At 38.8% G+C, this 20,041-nt stretch overlaps 2 protein-coding genes across 7 annotated transcripts in view; both read left to right on the forward strand.

Annotated features, from left to right (window-relative positions):
* iqgap1 (IQ motif containing GTPase activating protein 1) overlaps positions 1 to 4,675 on the forward strand; it is a 45,630-nt gene extending 40,955 nt beyond the window's left edge. For both annotated transcript variants that reach the window (XM_077563372.1, XM_077563373.1), the window contains 7 exons: positions 796 to 931; positions 1,029 to 1,116; positions 1,557 to 1,766; positions 2,324 to 2,490; positions 2,573 to 2,692; positions 3,816 to 3,924; positions 4,017 to 4,675. In XM_077563372.1, the coding sequence (XP_077419498.1) occupies positions 796 to 931; positions 1,029 to 1,116; positions 1,557 to 1,766; positions 2,324 to 2,490; positions 2,573 to 2,692; positions 3,816 to 3,924; positions 4,017 to 4,130 (944 nt within the window). In that variant the 3' untranslated portion in view covers positions 4,131 to 4,675. The remainder of the gene's footprint in view (positions 1 to 795; positions 932 to 1,028; positions 1,117 to 1,556; positions 1,767 to 2,323; positions 2,491 to 2,572; positions 2,693 to 3,815; positions 3,925 to 4,016) is intronic.
* An 855-nt stretch (positions 4,676 to 5,530) lies between these two features.
* The window catches only part of crtc3 (CREB regulated transcription coactivator 3), a 45,723-nt gene continuing 31,212 nt past the window's right edge, over positions 5,531 to 20,041 (forward strand). For 4 of the 5 annotated variants that reach the window (XM_077563643.1, XM_077563645.1, XM_077563646.1 and 1 more), the window contains exons 1-4: positions 5,531 to 6,714; positions 10,613 to 10,723; positions 15,396 to 15,524; positions 18,749 to 18,810. In XM_077563643.1, the coding sequence (XP_077419769.1) occupies positions 6,583 to 6,714; positions 10,613 to 10,723; positions 15,396 to 15,524; positions 18,749 to 18,810 (434 nt within the window). In that variant the 5' untranslated portion in view covers positions 5,531 to 6,582. The remainder of the gene's footprint in view (positions 6,715 to 10,612; positions 10,724 to 15,395; positions 15,525 to 18,748; positions 18,811 to 20,041) is intronic. The other variant, XM_077563644.1, reaches the window with a different exon arrangement.

Raw genomic sequence — 20,041 nt, forward strand, 5'->3', positions numbered from 1 at the left:
GAATATTACATGTGTTGTTGTGATTTTCAGAGCGTCCTCATCAGGGATTGCTGGAGCGTGTTACTAGTAAGATTTTTTTTGGGCCGCAGTTTTGACACCAGATGTCCTTTATGACGCAACCCTCCCATTTATCTGGGCTTGAGGCTGGCAGTGGCTGGGTATTGGGGCATTGGCTGGTAATCGAACCCATGTCATGCTGCGTGTACCACAACAGTGCTAGCGCAGTGACTGTGCAGGAATAAAATAAACAGTTCATGAATATAGAACATTAGAACTGTTTAACTTATTCACTCCCAGCCATTTTCACTAAATAAACCCCTTTTGCTCCCGGCTGTTTTACTGGATTTTGACTGATTATGCAAGGCCCACAGATTATTCTGTTCTATTGCTATAAAACATGGAACCTACCAAAAGAAAGAATTGAGTCTCTTCTTTCATCAGGAAAAAAATATATTTGTATTTGTTTCCATTTTGCAGCAATTAGCATTAGAATATAGCTTAGTTTAATCATTATTCACAAACTTGTTGAAAACACTGGGGAAACGAGCTTGTTGCAACATGGCCCTGGTTGAGCTCTTATACTCGGCTGCCATCTGCTGGCCATTTTTTGTAATTTCTACCATTGCTTTAGGCGACCGCTTCAGGTCAGAGGCTGCATCAAAGCCTTGTGTACTGTAATTACAAACGTATAAATACATTTTTAGGACCATGGCAATATTTAAAATTGAACATTTTATACGTTTTTGGGAGCAAATGAGTTAATGGTCAAAGTTGTTGTTATGCTGTGTTAAACAGGCGAAAATCCTCTTCCACCCGGTGACCCCAACAAAGAGATAATGGGCAAGACTGAAGTTTCTCTTACACTGACCAACAAATTTGATGTCCCTGGTGAGGCCAATAGTGAGGTGGATGCCAAGACCCTCCTACTCAAGTAAAGTTCATACCATTTCATTATTCATGTATATTTTTTTATACCTTAGATTAATGTCACTGCTTCACAAATTACATTTTTTGTCACGTCATTTTAGCACCAAAAGGCTGATTGTGGATGTGATCCGGTTCCAGCCCGGGGAGACTCTGACTGAGATACTGGATTCGTCAGCTGGTCCAGAACAGGTCATAATATACTAAATGTTTTCTTGTCAGTCAGTTTTCTTGTCAGTCAGTTTCACTGAGTTATGACCGTAGCCAAACCAGACCTATACTAGAAGACAGAGAGCTGCATCTCGCCACCATCACCACAGCCCTACCACCCAAAAGAGCCCAAACATACGTATCCAAACATACACAAGTAAAAGTTTAAGAGATCACTCAATGACAAAGATCAGAGTCTGGGTACAAAGCATCACGTGCGGAAACACCATCTCACAAAGCCGTCTATACCAGGATCAGATCGCACACTGCAGTTCGGGAACTCCTGTCCTCATGCTAATGTGAAACTATTTGCTTTGAGTGCACCAAATCTTGATTTGTGTGTCTCTGATAAGACAAAACAAAGTCATGGTGCAATAAAAAAATTGCGGCTACGCTTACTATGTTTTGTTCTGTGGTAACAGGCAGCAGAATACCAGCGTGTGATGCAGAGGAGGGCCATCCGTGATGCAAAGACTCCAGAGAAGATCAAGCAAGTCAAACGAGTGGTGGACGACAGCCTAACATTGCAGGGGAAAAAGGAGAAGATCAGTAGTAACCTGCAGCGGCTAGCAGAGCTTGGCAAAGTTAATCCTGAGAACCGCTATCAGGACCTCATTAACGACATAGCCAAGGTTAAAAGAATGCAATATAATCAGGGGTGCGCATAAGCGGTGCGCCGGTGCGCATGACCACTGAAAATTGAATTTCGTGCTCCAGTTTAAGTCTGGCATCGTGCTTTTGCACACTAGAATAATATAACTGCCGTCAAATAATTGTGTTAAGCTATCTATCTATCACAGGGTCAAAAACTGCAAGACAGAGCCGGGCAAATAATTTTCAAACGGGCCATGCAACTCAATTGTGTTGTTCTAATAAACTGCCATTGTGTAGCCCTGGTTTAATTATGTTGTTGGAATTTGGAAATAAAAACTGAAAACTGGGGCGAAAAAACAGAAAGTTTATTCAGGTATATTAAAATGACATGTCTACACATATCAATAATAAACCTTTCCCTGCTATAAGTCTTCAGGTTCATCCATGAGGTTGGTGGGTCAAGGGGGAAAAAAAAGCAACAACATCTGGTGCTCATTTGAGAGCAACACCCAAAATTTTATGTGCACCCCTGAATATAATCTTGTTGTCAATTATCAAACCGTACATTGCATTAAAATTTGTCTGTGCATTACAGGACATTAGAAATCAGAGACGTTATCGCCAACGCAGAAAAGCTGAACTTGTAAAGCTTCAGCAAACCAACACGGCCCTGAATTCAAAGACCAGGTTTTACAATATACAGATTGATTCATACAATCAGTATATTAAAACGTGCATGGACAACTTGGCCAGTAAGGGCAAGTAAGTGTCTTTTTTTATTCATCACTTCAAATATTGAGCCTAAGAATCTTTTGCTGTATGCTGAATGATTTTTTCTTCTCAGGTTGTCAAAGCCTGGTGCCAACAAGGCCAAGAAGAGTAAACAAGTTTCACAGAAATACACTGCCTCGCGTCTATATGAGAAGGGAGTACTGATTTCAATAGAAGATCTGCAGCCTAATCAGTAAGTTTTGCACTTGCCAACAAACCATATTTGTAACTTAAAGGGGAAGTCAAAACAAATATTTTCTTTATAATCATGTTCTTAACACGACATTTTGAATAATCTGTTTGTGGACTATAAATTAACCCGCAAAATCCACCCATTTTTATTCTCGGGGCAGCCATTTTGCTACTTGCTGTCAACAGAAAATGACATCACAGTTGCTCAGGGATCAGGTAACGACCAATCACGGCTCAGTTTGCTAACGTCACATGACCAAACTCAGACAGGTGAGCTGTGATTGGCTGTTACCTTCGTCCTGAGCAACTTTTCAGTCGGCAGCAAGTGTCAAAATGGCCGCCTGCGGGGATGGATAAAAACAGGTGGATTTTGATGCTTAATTCATAGTGCACAAATATAATCTGAATGTTGTGTTGAGACTAGTGGGGGGGGGGGGGGCGCATAAAACATCTTAGTGTAAAGAATTTTTTGGTGTTGACTTCCCCTTGGTGGTGTTCAAAATGGAGACACCACCCACATTATGAGAGAGTACAAACCCCAATTCCAATGAAGTTGGTACCTTGCTTAAAATGTAAATAAAACCAGAATACGGTGATTTACAAATCTTTTTCAACCTATATTCAATTGAGTACACTATGTTCAGACTGATGAACGTTACTTTCTTTTTGCAAATATCTCACATTTTAAAGTAGTAGCCAACCTTAAACATTTCTTGACAATAATATGTTATATGTGACTTCACTAGTCTAAACATGACATTCTAATTAATATTACATTTGTAGAATATGAGTTATAACGCAAAATCCAGCCATTTTTGCCCATCTCGGGGCGGCCATTTTGCCACTTGCTGTCGACTGAAGATGACATCACAGTGGCTCAGGTTTCACGGCAACGACCAATCACAGCTCATCTGTTTTCTGAAGCTGCGCTGTGATTGGTTGTTACCTGAGCAACTGTGATGTCATCTTCAGTGGACAGCAAGTCAACTGAATGCAGTGCATTTTTAAAGTAATAATAGGACATATTAATAAATGTGTGGGATTGAAATGTTGAATTTTGAACTATGTCAATGGGTGTTCTTTAGTCAAGTTAAAAAGTTATAGTATTGTTGCTCTCCTCATAGGTTCAAGAATGCTATTTTTGAGATTTCTCCAGCCGAGGCTGTTGGTGTCTTTGACGTGAAGGCGAAGTTCATGGGGGTACACTTGGAGACATTACAGTTAGAATATCAGGTACGCTTTGTTTTTACAAACAGACTTTTAGTACAAATACTGTAAGTGCTTTACTTCATTTAGATTTTTCTTGCTTCTTTTATTGCTCTCAGGATCTTCTCCAACTGCAGTACGAAGGTGTGGCAGTGATGAAACTCTTCGACAAGGCGACAATAAATGTTAACCTACTTATTTTCTTACTCAACAAGAAATTTTATGGGAAATAGAGGGGGGAAAAAGTTCATAAGAGGGCAACAGACTGATTTGACCACAAGTAGGCTTTCTGAAAGCCTTGACCTAAATGATTATGGTTGTCTAACACTTTCCCCGACGCACTTTTCTTATGTGCCTTTGCAAATATATGTTTTTTAATTTTATTTTAAATATGTAAATCACCATATGAGCTTTGTTCCTAATGGTCACTTTTTGTGGCACAAAACATATATTTGCTTGAGAATTTTATGTAATGCAGCCTTGGCAGATGTTAAAAAGTTGTATTTTTTTCTCTTAAAATATGAACAATATCTTGTGCACAGGCTTTGATCACTTATAAAATAGATGTTTTATGTAACGAGATTGTGTTTTTGTTTGCCGCTTATTGATTTGCTGACCTGACTGATAAAGGCTTGATAAGCCCCTCTTTCAGCAGGGCTGTGGAAGAAGTATATTCCTAGACTTCTATCTGGGTATTTGTGTGTTTTGTATTGATTTAAAAAAAAAAAAAATAATAATAATATATATATATATATATATATATATATATATATATATATATATATATATACATTCCAAAGAAACAACCCAAAAAAGAGAAACAATATATTGTTGTTGTTGTTTTTAAACCTTATTCACAGATTTGGATTTGAGCAACCTTGCCCTATATGTGGAAAAATATTTTCTATAGCAACATCATGTGACATTTGATAAGCTGGAACTGCGGCCGATATTGTTCCTATCCAATAGATTCAACGTAAATCATCTTAGAAGCAAACGTCTTCTACTATCTAATTACCCAGACTACTAACAAACAATTTGACGCAGCTGAAAGTGAAAATGAAAGCTCCTTGAAGTCAGAAGCCAGCTTCTGCCTTGGCTTCCTTTTTTCATCCTGAAAAATGTCTGGCTTTGAAAGTCATCAGGGCTCAACATTCCTGCACTTTCTTATATTGCTTCATTTGTATTTTGGCATTTGATTTTTCATTGAATTAGATTTATTTTCAAATCTCATGTTCATTTGTGTCATAAGAGAAACGTGATCATGTTACAAAAGTAAAAAAGAAAAGAAAAAAATGTCTGTTTTATCTGTACAACATACAATCTAATGGATGTAAGATGTTGACTGGATGCACATTTTATGTGTAAATTATAACAAGCAGAATTTGTACACATTTGAGTTTATGTAGGGGTTTTGTGAGTGGAACGAACAGTCCATTCAGTATGAATGAACAGTTTGTGATTTCTTTGTCAATACTGTACCTGTAAGTGTGCTGTACCTTTATTTGTTGCTTAACACAATATACTCTTTGCCGAATTCACTTTGAAACAAGACCGTAAATAACACGTTATTATTGCAGAACTGTACGTTCACCCGAATCAGTTTCGCGTGATGGCCAGCCATTGTCGCCTCCGTGTGGTCTTTGGGAGAACGGAAGGAATTTAACAAGGCAATGTTTTTCTCGCAGCAGAGACTGAGACTGGATAACAAGCCGACGGGTCAGACTTGCGTTTATTCAAGCCGTGTCAACCAACATTTAGTGAGTTTGGTGCAACCAAATTCCGGCACCCCGGCGGAAGAATTTGGCTCAATTTGTGAGGAGGAAATGAGTTTTAACCTTTGACGTCGGTTGTTTCTCTTCATGGAGTCATCGGGTCGGAGTTTGAGGTCTCCTGCTGCTGTCCGTGGATTAACGCAAGACTCGACTTCGCTGTGATCTACATGTTAAAGAGTGAATTTGTGAACGATACCCTTCTTCAAGTGCGAACAGTTGCGCGCGTGGAGGAGGTTTTTCCTCCTTTTGTGGTCGGAGAAACTCGACACTGAGTGAGTCCGGATAAGACCAGCGGACACTTGTTGAAATACAGTTAAGCGAGAAAAGCTTGGCTCCATTGCTTGGGAACTGAGCTAACATTGTTAGCAACGTATTTGCTAACGGGGCACTCTACTTTTTTAAAACTAAATATCTAGAGCGAAACGTACACTGATACGTGTCTCCTAAATGTTTGCCGAAGTATCGACAAGTTGGCAAAGTGCTTTTGTGCAAAAAATGCGGATTTGACAGCAGTTAAGCTAACCTAGCTACTAGCTGCAGCTCCTCTTCTATCCGTTCACCTCCATATTATGTTGTTAGCTTTGACAGCTAAGCTATGTCAACGTCAAACTCGTACAAGTGGATACTGGCAATGTGTCAGTATGAAGTTTTATTGTATCATTAACTTAGCTTTATCGAAACACCGTGAGAAAAATAATCTTTCTCAGTGAAAGTCGTCATAAACTTGCAAACATTTAATATTTGCAAATACTCAATGTATATATATATATTTTAACCGTTTCGCCATAATCCTAACATTGATCTGCATATGTTGTACTTTTCCAATGGAGTGCCCACTAAGAGACCTTTAAACTTATATTCTAAGCACCACGGCGGACTTCTCTTCCAAAGTAGCTGAAGTTGTAGAACGATGTCCGGCTCCCCGGGCACAGGGGGCTCGAACCCCAGGAAGTTCAGTGAAAAGATTGCCCTGCATAACCAGAAGCAAGCAGAGGAGACGCGAGCCTTCGAACAGCTGATGACGGACCTCACTCTCTCAAGGGTAAATACTCTTGTTATTCTGTTGTCTTCTTGAATGAGACTTTGGCTGCTCTGAGACTGAAACAGTGTCTGCTGCAAACCCTTAGAATTTGACGTGATGTGTAGGTTTTAAATACAGCAAGGATAGTTTTTGAAAGAAACAAACTAAAAACTAGAAAATTGTAGCTATCTGTAAAACACAAAATGGTAAAGTAGTTTGTTGACATAACATCAGTGGTCACTAGTTTCCCTTGCTCTCAAGTACTCCAAAGGGAGTGCAATCGCCTAAGAATTGTGCTGAGTTTGCATTTGGTCATTCACATCTTTTGGCTGAATCCCTTGAGTTCGAACCCGTGAGGGGCTCCACTGGGAGTGTGGAACTTACAAAGAACTTTTTTTTTTTAAATAAAATTATGGAGTTCTCGTTATACCTTAATTTGGACACCACAACTTGCTATTTTTCTATAGAGGTTTATTAGGAGGCTTTACATTGCCATATACCGACAATGAGTTCAGTTACAATTATGTGTTGGTTCAATCACTGGGTCATTTCATGTCAATTCACACACACTCCACTCCCCTGTGACACCTCTTCAAATTGCTTGTTTTTTATTCCATTATGGCCTTATGATGTCAACAGAAAGAATCCAAAGTTTGAGCCTCTTAGCTAAAATCGTTTTCGAGTTATAGCCCTTGTGGGTGACACGCCCACTTTTGGCATCCGGGAATCGCACACAAAAATTTGGACCATATTTGGAGGCCCCTATCTTGTGTTCCAATGTAGGTATAGACCTCTAAATTGCTTTCTCTGTATTATGACTCTGTTTTTCATAATCTTCACTTGAAAATAGCATACATGTCCTATTTGTAGAGATATTAACCCTTAAAAAAGTGAATTTTTTAAATGACACAATACATTTTGTTGTCATTTTATGGTTCCATATCTTGGAAATGTTTTGTGTTAGTGGGGTTTCAACATATTTATCATCATATTTGTGAATCCTACTACTGTATGTGATTAGAGAGTTTTAAGTCACTCAGGCGTGAGCATATTGGAGGCAATATGTGAAGTGTCTTGCCCAAGCACACAGGAAACCTTTTCTTGCTCAACCCATGAACCTACCAGGCTAAGCATCACACCCACCCACCTCATCGATGAATATGAACCGGTGCATATCGTTCGTTATCCGCCTGTCATGTGCCCACATGGCCAACCTGTGGTCTGAAGAACGGGGTCCAAAATGTTCATTTTGTCCCATAGCCATATTTGTAGCCCTTCTGTACCCCCACCAGAGGCCTGAGTGACTTAAAACTCTCTAAATACATATTAGAGTTCGCAAATATGATTATAAATCAGTTGAAACACTACCAACAAAACATTTCCAAGATATAGACCCCTAAAATGTCCCATCATAGCCTATGCTGTGATGCAGACTCTGTATCGGTCCGTTGTGGTAAAGGAGCTGAGCCGAAGGGCAAAGCTCTCAATACCAGTCGAGCTCTGTTCCTACCCTCACTATGTTCATGAACTGTGGGTCGTGAATGAAAGAACAAGATCCTGGAAATGTGCTTGGGAACGAATGAGTTAAGGGTTAGCCGATCATCGATTCCCCCAAAATTAAGGAAATCAGCACTGATCCCGGCCGATTGATCGGTGTACCCCTAGTAATTAGTAATAACATTATTCATCATTTAAAATAGTTTACCTTTTCAACCACTTTTATACTCGCTTATTGTTGATGATTAGCGTTACTCATTCCACTCTTCACTTCATAAATGTTGAGTGTGTCGTGGCAGTTAATATATTTTTTGTTTGATCTAAGCCTGTCTGTGTAAAATTGGAATTGCGGGGTCAGCATTAAAGCCACATTGATTCTTCTCCTGTGTCTGGCCACACTCTTTGAACACAGTATGTTTGGATGAGGTGTTCCAGTTAATCCCCCTAAAATCACATAGAGCTGTCTATAACAGGTGTGTTTTTTAACGGGGTATAGATTCTGAATTTTTTTTGTGAATTTGCAAATGCCGAATCACACTTATGTGGTGTTCACTTTTCGCTGTGTCACAGAATTTTCATCATATGTAATTAATTTTAAGTCAGGGATTTTTGGCTATACTGCAGGTGCAGGTTTTGACGGTGATCATTTTTCTACATGACCTGTTCCTGCAGACTCGTGTAGTAAGTGCGAGCCAGGAAGAAAGAGTCCATAAAAGAGTGATCTTCATTTGGGATAATTTCACATTTGGAAAGATAACAAAAAATAAGGTAATGTGTAAAGTGTCTTCTGCAAAGCTGAAATGACCTACATGACTGCACGGCTATGGTAAAGTAAACATTGTACGCAAATTTAATATACCAGCCCACCAACACTAGTTAGAATGTATTGTAATCCCTCCACGGGTGGTCAAAGATAGACACGACCAAAGGGAGCGTACATAATGAATAAATATATGGTCACTATTACGCGGACTTTAGTCTCCAAGGGGGTTGGGGTGTTCCTGGAGCGTAACCCCCATGATAACTGAGATAATACTGTACTTCTCTTGACCTCAAACGGAGTCAACAGCGCTTCTGTTATAGTTGCTGCCTAGTAGTGCACTCTTTTTCTTTTTTTTTTTGACCCAGTTGTTTCAAGATCAGCGGTTACATTTCTCCGTCGTGGGGCCGGATTTCCGTCATTTTGAAAATGAGACAAGGGTGCACCTCATAAACAAAATTCCATGGGGACTGCACGTTTGTTGTTTATGATCCCGTCACTAAATTGACAATGCTTTCACGCAATGAATTGATTAATTTGGAAATACCACCTTAAAAATTATTGATAAAGTATTGAATTTTAATATCTGGGTGAGATCTTAAATTTCATGCGGTGTGTACTTTCTCCGTGGAGAAGCAGCAAGCCATATTAGGAGAAGTTGTCTGTCCCTAGAGTGCAGGGTGGCATTGCGGACGGGACATGTCGAGAGTCGAGTCTTCCACACACTACGCGGCCAATTTGAATGTAGGAGAGGAAAGAGGAAGTTTTAATCGTAAATCACTGTTTGGAACTTACTCACTGAAGAAAAGGAAAAAGTTTGAACTGTCAGCGTGCTGCGACGTCCTGCAACGGAGGAGCTAGTTGTAACCTGCTACATGCTGACGTGAGTCAGAGTTCCACCTTCCTCACGTATCACGCACCGATGTACTATTTAAACACCATATTAACAATAAAAATGTAAAAACTGGCGACTGGGATAAAAATTCGTTTTGCGGTTGATGTAACGCATCGTCATCATCGTCGTAGCGTAATTAGGTCATAATTATTATTATTATGCGTCTTTGTGAGAGATGAAGGCAAGGTTATTTGGGTGTAAATCTGTAAATGTTGCCTTCATAAGCGTTATTTTTCCGCTTTTCCCCATGTCACACGTTATGATGGCAACAACTGTTATGGACAAAGCAAATCTACTTCCCTCATGAGGTGAACACAACAGCTCACCACCCATCCGTGCTTATCCATCCATCCATCCATCCATCCAAACGGGAGTCAATTACACATGGATTTTCGTTATTGGCAGTCCGGCCTGGTCTCTATTTCTGCAAATAGTTGGGGTCCACTGTTACTGTCGAATACTTGTCACATTTTTATCACTTAAATATTATATTATTATATTATATACTAAATATTATTATTTAAAAATAATCAGTGTGCGCCCTAGTCAAATTTAAACATAAATTTCAGCTAATATAACTTTTTTTTGCTTTAACTCTTGTTCGAGATGCATGCACTCAATTCTTCACAATCGTCAGACTACTTAAAGATGAAAAAATATCTAATTTATTACGCTCATTCCTACTTCAAACCTCTAATCAGAACGTAGTCTGTGTGTCCTCATCACTTGAACAATGTGATCCCCCCCCCTTTTTTTTTGACTAACAGGTGCAGTTCCAGAAAATCCAGCAGCTCCGTTTGTCTCAATCACGACCACAGTACTATGGCGGCTCTTTGCCCAATGTAAATCAGATTGGCAACACAAGCACTGAATTTCAGGTGGGAAGTCGTCACCTAACATATTCACAACTCTATAAAAGTGTATCACTATGCTTTTAACACACTAAGTTAGTGTGTAATTACTCATACTGCCCATTCTGCTGGAAATCATGTAAAGCAAATGTCCCAAAATTGTTAAAAGTTATGATGTTATACACAGTATAACTTTGGAAGTAGTTAACTTTTTTGCGTGTTTATGGGAGGGTTTCTTTTCTTTCCAGTATAGAATCAAACGTAATATTTTACATTTTCTAGGGATTATATCTTGTTCAAGCCATTTCTTATGGAAGGAATTCTATTTTGGCCTGTGCACACTCCTATATTATATGTGCATTTTTCTAGGGTTGCTCGATTATGAAGAAAATATTAATCATGATTCATGTGGTAATAATTGAAATCACGATTAGGACGATCATTTGTTCTTTGGTGCAAATCAAGAAAATGTTAACATGTAAAAAAAATATTAAGACAAATCAATTTCTTTGAAACAGTTTAATTATGCAAGTTTCTTTTTACCAAACTAAATGTATTCAATTCAATTAAAGTGTAAATGTATACATTTAAACAACTCAAAATTAGTATTAATAATCTTTTATTTTGGTTTATGATTATGCCAATTTTGTGGAGTGTAATAATTGAAATTGTAATTTAATTTTGATTAATTGCACAGCCCTACATTTATCTGGGTGCTTTAATTATTGGCCTGGCATACTGTGGTGCTTTTCTTTTAACCAGAGGACTTCTATTTGTCTATTTGTTTTATATCTCCTTACCTTAAGATCATTACCAAAACCAAAGTTAAGGTCATATCCCAAGTTGGGACGTTGTGTTAAACATAAATAAAAACAGAATACAATGATTTGCAGCTCATGTTCAACCTATAGTTAATTGATTGTTCAAACTGATAAACCTTATTGTTTTAAAGCAAATAACAATTAACTTAGAATTTTATGCTTGTAACACGCTCCCAAAAAGCTACTGGTGGCAAAAAAAGACGCGAGAAGGTTGAGGAATGCCCCACAGTTGAACACACTAATTGGGAACATGTGTGTGCCATTATTGGGTATGAAAGAATAGCAGTCCCACTCCCTACTTTCTCATCAGATCTCCGCAATTCACGTAGGTCACATGCAGTGACGTGCGGTCAGGATAGGCACGGTAGGCACTGCCTACCCCAGGCTGAAATGAAAGTTGAAACCGTTTGGCTTTTTCTATTTATTTTAATAATTTCTTTCATTTCAGAAAGCCTACACTACCTATATGTTTAAAAGTGACATTAGATGATTTTCATCCCGCAATTAAAATTGTCTCATTACTTCGTCTGGCCTGCAGGCAAAAATGCTGCAAAAATGATCCTCCTGAAGGCACACCCCTTCTGTGCTTTTCCCAGCCTTGTCTGCGTAGTGACGTGTGTTTGCGCATGCGTAGTCAGTTTCCCAGTAGAAAAAGTCCTTTACCCAAATAGGCAGATTGCTACGCAGCCTTTGCGAACGTACGTTCATTCGTGAATTCAAAACACACTTAGTGCATAGCAAAGCGGTAAGATGACGCCACTCTGGAGAATCTAAAACTCGCCTGCCGACACACAAATTTGTAATTGATGTGTGCGTCTCAATTAGCAACTGCCTACCTACCCAAACCTAGAGCTTACTGCACGTAAGCACCACGTCACATGTTACGAAAGGTGCGTAATTTTCAGGCCTGTCGGTGTTTACCAACGCGGTACATTTCATAACAGCTTCCAGCCAAGTTAGCTAAAAAGTAAACCGCTGCAACTTGTCAAGTTTCAAGTAAACCCCAGTCCTCTCCCACATGTCATAAAGATTAAATGAGCACTTCCCACGACACTTACAAAATAAATGTACGTACGTATTCTAGCTGTTAGAACAGTTTTATTGTGACAAGGTGCGACAACGTTTAGGTGGGTGTGACAATCAAGTGCTACTTTAACAGTTCATGCACATACTGTATGACATTTTTGTCTGTCAAAGAGCGCACACAGTGCACAAATGTTTTGTTTCTTTTTAACTTTTACAAATGACGGAAATCAGTCGGATCAACAAATAACTTTAATCCCTGTAATCAGAGCAGTGATTACTATTCACGTTCATTTTGTCGCCATGCAAACTTTTTGATCCTCTTTTTGTCTACCAATCCGGCATACCGCTGCGTGCGTGCACTCCCCTCTCCCCCAGCCTTGCAGGAGCAGCAGCTAAGATTTAGGAGCGTAGTACCATTGCTACAAAATGAATTTAATGGAATCCCTGCATGGGTAACTTACACATTGGTGAAGGCACCATTAATGCCGAAAGGTACATACAGGTTTTGGTGAAACATGTTGCCATCCCAGCAACGTATTTTTCATGGATGTCCCTGCTTATTTCAGTAAGATAATGCCAAATCACATTCTGCACGTGTTACAACAGCGTGGCTTCGTAGTAAAAGAGTGCAGGTACTAGACTGGCCTGCCTGCAGTCCAGACTTGTCTCTAGTTGAAAATGTGTGGCCCATTGTGAAGCGTAAAATACAACGGAGACCCTGAATTGTTGAACAGCTGAAGCTGTACATCAAAGGATCTTTGTGCAGTTTGTCACTTTTTTTACTCACAACTGCCACCTCTGGCCCAAAAAGCGCAAACATCATTACCAGATAAAAAATGCATGAAACGCCTTTCGCTGTTCAACATTCAACAAGGAATCGGTGAATAATTCTGCAAGAACAGAATAAATTACAGCATCTACGTTAGTTTGTTTCCCAGTGTGTCCGTGCTGCCTGGTATCGTGTGTCACAGCTGCATATCCCACCCCAAACACAATGTCGCTCCATGATTGTCGGATCGATGAAAATCAATGGGCTCGCTACAAGATGTTTTCTCCGATGTTTGTGAACTCACAAACACCGCAAGAATTCATCTTGCAGAGCAAGGTTACTCCACACCTCCCTTCCCCAAAGAAACTGTGGAGTGTGTGGGTCCTCACACTCTACTATAAAGGGAAGATAAAAGCCAATAGATGCAGAGTAAAACAGTCAGGGCTCTTCATACTCATCTGGGTATTAGTGGAGCATGCATGATATAGCTTTAATATTACCCTTTTAAATCGGCACAATGCAACTTTAAGCAAGAATGGGAAATAATTCCACCTACAAAGCGTCAACGTTTATTGAATGTTGTTAAAAGAAACAGTGATGTAACACAGTGGTAAACATGACCCTGCCCATGCTTTTTTGGAATGTGTTGCAACCATACAATTCTAAGTTTGATAAAAAAAATTGTTTTGCTAAAAACAAAAAGTTTATCAGTTTGGTACTTTGTAGTATATTCAATTAAATAAAGGTTTGCAAATCATTGCATTTGGTATGAGTTCGGCAATGCAAAGTAAACTGAATCCCAAAGCAGACTCCAAAAATTTACAAAAAGGTTTATTAAACACAAGGCGCACGAAACACGTGAAAAGAACAAAAGACGCTCGCAACTAGAAGGGAAAAGAACACAACAGCTCGCCAAAAGGTAGGCCTAAAAGTTCAACACAAAAGGACTAAGTTCTAGATGCAAAATATAACGTACTCACGGTAGCATGGGTAAACGCAAAAGAAAAAGAAAAACTTAGCACATGTATTTAACAACAAAGAACACTAAACACTGACAGCTGCCGGGCACATGGGAGAAAGCAAGCAATCCTTTGCAGTCACCCTTAAATAGCTGCTGATTGCAGATAGGTGACAGGTGTGTTGCCAGGGCACCGCCCACTGCTCCCCAGTACTCTGCAATAGGGGGAGACAAAGGACACCAGATAACAGACATAACAGTATTCTGTTTTTATTCATGTTTAACACAACGTCCCAACTTCATTGGAATTGGGGTGTACAGCAGTCTATATGCAATAATGCAAACAGGTGATTTTACATTCATATAGTTTTCAAATCATCATAATAGCAGTTACAGCACACTTAGGAAAAACAAAACTACAATGTGGCCTGAGACAGGGATGAGTAATAATATACAATGGGAATTGTGTACAATTTATTTTAAAGGGGAAGTCAACCCAAAAATGTTCTATACAATTTTATGGAGCCCCACTGGTCTAAACATGGTACTCTGATTATATTCTCAGCAAAGCTTGCAAACGTCACTTGAACAAACTCAAACAACAGGTGAGCCATTAAGTCAACAGCAAGTAACAAAATGGCCGCCCCGTAAGATGGATAAAAACAGGTGAATTTTGCTGCTTTATTCATATTTCTCAAAGACAATATTAATCAAAGTACTGTGTTTAGATCAGGGAGGCTTCATAAAACATTTTACTGTCAAGAAGATTTTTGGGTTGACTTCTTTTTTAAGCTAAGTGGTTCTGTATGCAATCAGTCACTTCAACTTTTAGTATCTTTGTTATTGTTACTTAAAATAATCTAGCATTCGGTTTATTAGAACAGTTACAGTACAAAGCCCCTTTCACATTTATTCCCATTTGAGGTCAGAACAAAATTGTTATTACTGATGCCATTCAGTAAATTGTTTTCAATGTTGTTGAGTTTGGCTAAGCCCATTCAGAATAGTATTCAAAATGTCAATCCTTGTTAGAACTGCTGGCTACAATTGAGTATCCCTTTATATGTGAATGCATTTTAAAAACGGCAGTCTAATGCCCACGTTGTCTTCTTCTGTATTTGTCAGGGAGGCTTTCCAGCAGGATTGGATTCTGTAAGAGGTACTCGCCATCACGGGCTGGTTGAGAGGGTCCACAGGGAACGTAACCGCATCAACTCTCCTCATCGCAGGCCCATTGACAAGCATGGACGGCAGATATCCTACCAAATCTTAAGTCTTTAAAAGTAGGATTTGTGACACAGATAGAATTTTCATCATTGGATGTTAATCTGCTGTTCATAGTGTGCTTTGTAGTTATGTTTGTAAAGTAAAAAAAAAATAAAAGACCTGTAGTGCAGTTTTAAGAGTGTCTATACAATTGTAGGCAGTCATAGCCTCTTAAAGAGAACTAGACACGTTGATTGCAGGGATGCAGAGACGGTGAGGAAGATATATGCCTGGTGGACATTGCAATAGGTGGTTCTCTGCATACGCTGAATGTGATGAATGTTGTCAATGTTCTGGAGAACCTGCAGAATAGGCGTTTGCGCAAAACATCAATTCAACCCATTTCATCTATTCGCCTAGAATGTTTCCGCATATTTGACACACAATGCTGAGTATTGTCATGAAGCCGGATTTCATGAGCCAAAGTCGTGTGAATAGTATAATTAGCCACATTTTATGACATCATTTGTCAGTGGGTTACTTTCTCAAATGGTCCACAGTCGAGTCGAGTCGATATGTACCTGTACATGTTCGGAAAATTTAAAAAATCTCTCTCTCTCTCTCTCTCTCTCTCTCTCTCTCTCTCTCTCTCTCTCTCTCTCTCTCTCTCTCTCTCTCTCTCTCTCTCTCTCTCTCTCTCTCTCTCTCTCTCTCTCTCTCTCTATATATATATAGTAGTTGACTCATACATGGCTATCCGTGTTATGATCCGCTCACTAAAATGTAGTCTATGGCTAGTGTTATTGTGCCACTGATCTGTATATATTACTGGATAGCCGATAGGCGCAGACTTTTGTGGCCGCGAGGCCACCATATTGCTCCTCCCAAGACACGTTTCTCAGCATACGATCCTATTTACAGTATCAAAATTGGAGAACATTTGAGACAGTACTTGCAGCATGATTTATGATGTTTTAAATTTGTTACACATCAACAAGAGGACTTCAGACATTTTACAACTTGCCTTAAATACTTGTATAAACATGTACAGGAGGAAACATGTATATTTCTTTTAAAGAATTAAAACTGTAATTCAATAAAAGATGCCTCTGCCAAATCTAATATTGGGGTTCTAAGGAACTAAGCGATAAAAGAAAAAGCTGGTGTTCAAAGCAGCACATACTGTCTTGTACTAAAATTGAGAAGATGATTGTAACTGTGCACAATAAAATTTAACACAGTGATTAGTACAATCGACTCTGGCCGGAGGATTATGGGTATCAAATAATACAAAGGAATTTTAGAGCCAGACTGGGAAAAAAAAAATTAATTACCCTACAAGATTAAAATTGTAATCTTACAAGAATTAAAAAAAATTGTGACATTTTCAAAATAAGTCATATTTTCAGGGAAAAATGTCATGGGAATAAAGTCGTGTTTTTGGATTGAATTGGTGTAATGTTACGTGTTGATTTAAATACGTTTCTTCTTGTGTGATACACACATTATACAGCCACTTTTCAAATCCTTTTCACTAGCCTTTGGTCTAGCACACTTTTATTGATAACTCTTCGTCTGACATAGAATACTGTTTGTAATTGTCAGTAGACTTAAGATGACTACTACTACTGCCATCTGCTGTCGTAAAAATGCAAAACTACATCTGTGATTACGTGAAACGTACACTGTGAAATGCATGAATGAGAAAATTAAGAAAAAATAGTGGTACCTATTTATGCAACCTCCTAACAAAATAAGAAAATATCAGGAGGTGCTTTGACACTTTCCCACCCAATAATATAGTTGGAGTTGAGGACATCCCTTTTCTATGCTGATTATCCTTAGTATGGTTGCGAGTGAGAGAAGTGGAAAACACCCTGAACTGACCGCTTGGCACATACAAACAAACAAGCATTCACACTCACTTTTACACTGAATGACAATTTTGAGTCTTAACTAACATGAGGAATCTTATAATTTTGACTTGAATTGCTCACACAATGCCAAAGGTTATTGACTCTCGCTTAAAGTCAGTTGACTCAAGATCACCCGCTTTCAGATAACCTGTATAGGAAATAAAGGTATGGTGCATCCATCCATGTATTTCCTGAACTGATGGCACACCTAAATAGGCTGCAAGCCTGACTGTTTAATGAGCATTGTGAGCCCAGGCCAATGGGGGACAGGAAATGGGTGATGAATATCAGCCAAGTCCGGTAATGTTTGAATGTCCTGGTGTGAGTACGCTCTCACAGAACCCAAAATAGCGGCGTACAAAGCAAGTACATTGGGCGAATGAATATTTGACTCATCAGCAAGACAATCCACTTGATTATATAGAATATAATAAAATATTTTATATTTTAAATGATCTATACCTAAAAGGTAATACGGGAACATTTTCTTTCTATTGGTTAACGGTTGCCAAGAGATACAGGAAGGATCTCAAGATGGATTGGATGAATTTGATGGGGGTGGGGGGTTATTCACACCCAATATGTTACATTTGCATGTAACACATATTGCCCACTGATCCAACAGTACACCCCCAACGCCATAGCATTTGAATGAGTGTGAGTGTTTTCTCTTGCCAGAAGATAGCAATGATTCAATGACCTGTGCGTTTTGTGAAAGTGAAAAAGAGTTCTTCCTGTGTCATATGACAAGGGCTGGGTATTGCCAACAACCTCACGATACAATGCGTATCACAATACAGGGGTCACGCGATACTAATGTATCCCAATAGATGGCCTTCAAGGCGATGCATATCCTGATATTTTACATTACATATAGTTTTATGAAAACAGTCATATGTAAACCAAAATGATATTTTTATTATACTGGATGGTAATGTTTATTGTATTTGATTTTTTTACTGTCAGCAGCACTTCTGGTTTACCACCAGCGCTGTGCCTAGTGTGCACACTGCATAGCAAAGATCAGCTTTTAGAGACGCGCCAGGGAACTGTGGCAAAAACTTGATCCTAATGAACTTTTTGACTATAGCTATAAATGACTGCACAGGAATGATCATTTTAGAGTGTCATACTTATAATACCAGCCACACAAATGTACTTTATCAATCTATGATTGGAATATAACACAAAGCAACACAGTGATATATAGCAAAGTATTTTCTTTTTTTTATCGTTGACTTTCTTTACTTGCATTCTTTGGTTTTTATTTGCTTCTTTTCAAAGGCAACGTAATGTAGTTGACCATTGACAATATTCATTTACCAGCACCAACCATTTTCCTTGACCAAAGCCCACATAGAGAGTTCTCCATATGGAACCGTATACCTGTCCCCACCTCCAGACAACAACTGGAGAAGGTGAGTGTCTCATTTGACTAAATGCTATTTCTTTTTCCAAAAATGTTTTACTTTTCTGTTTGCAGTCTGTGTCTCTTTGCATACAAACATGTTGTTTTTTTTTCTCTTGTTCATACGCTAATATGAATGATGACTGTATGGTGGATATACAGTGTGATGTACGTTGAGCAGTTGTAGCTGTTGGCCTTCATTGTGTTTACCCTCAGGATGTAAAGGTGTATGAGAGACGTAGACAGACTTTTAATATTACAGGTCAAGCCCCACAGTACTTGTCTTGGTGTTCTTGGACGTTCTCTTGTCTTGAACAAACACTGAGTCCAACCTCCAGTATTGCAGACATTCGGAAACAACCATTTCAAGTTAAAACAGTCTAGTGGCACTACTTGAAGAGAATGGTTTCTATCCCTGGATGTGCCCATGTACTTACTGTATAGCAGTCAGAATAGGCATCTTTGCCACACTGTTGACAAGGAAGTTAATTAAGATCTACTGCCTCAAAAGCTGAGCTAGGCTCCTCCCTGTTCACTTTCCTTTACTCTTGAGTTCTCAGTGTTTGCTTGGCTGGACGTGAGTTTTGCTTGTCTTCCATAGTGCCAAAACAGCCGTTTACTAGGCCTCTGTGTTGAGCGCAACATACCAGCTTCTGCTGAAGAATGAGTAAGGGCCTCACCCACTTGTCTTTGTTGATGCCACAAAACAGGTTGGCTTACAAACATCCAGAGCAACCTAACATCAGGGTTTCTTAGAGTAGGTGTGTTTCTGTGTGCACCATATGACTCAACATAATATAAACTGGTTTGTTTTAAAAAGTGTCTTGATTAATGATTTAGATTGTATTTTACTCTTTGCAACTTGATGCATTAGGGCATGACACAATGTAGGTTTTGCCAAGACCTAACGGATGAACATCATTAAAATTGTTTGCATTTGCAATGCTTAATCAACGACCAATGCATTATCAAATTAATCGATAATTATTTTTGATAATTGATGCAAACATCTGCTTTCACATGAAAGACAATGATCAACACTTTTGCCTATTTTCTGATATGTTATGGACAAAACCAGTGCTTGAATTGTAATTAATCTTTGTGCATTGTCTGCACTGCAATCTTAAAAAAGATCCTATTTTTAACATGGGGATGGTAATAAACCCTTTTTAAAAAAATCCAATTCGTTAAAGAATCGAAAATAATCGAATTCTTAATTAAAATTTACAAAAGTTGCCCAG

Source organism: Vanacampus margaritifer, chromosome 4, assembly GCF_051991255.1.
Source record: "Vanacampus margaritifer isolate UIUO_Vmar chromosome 4, RoL_Vmar_1.0, whole genome shotgun sequence".
Taxonomy (NCBI): Eukaryota; Metazoa; Chordata; class Actinopteri; order Syngnathiformes; family Syngnathidae; genus Vanacampus; species Vanacampus margaritifer.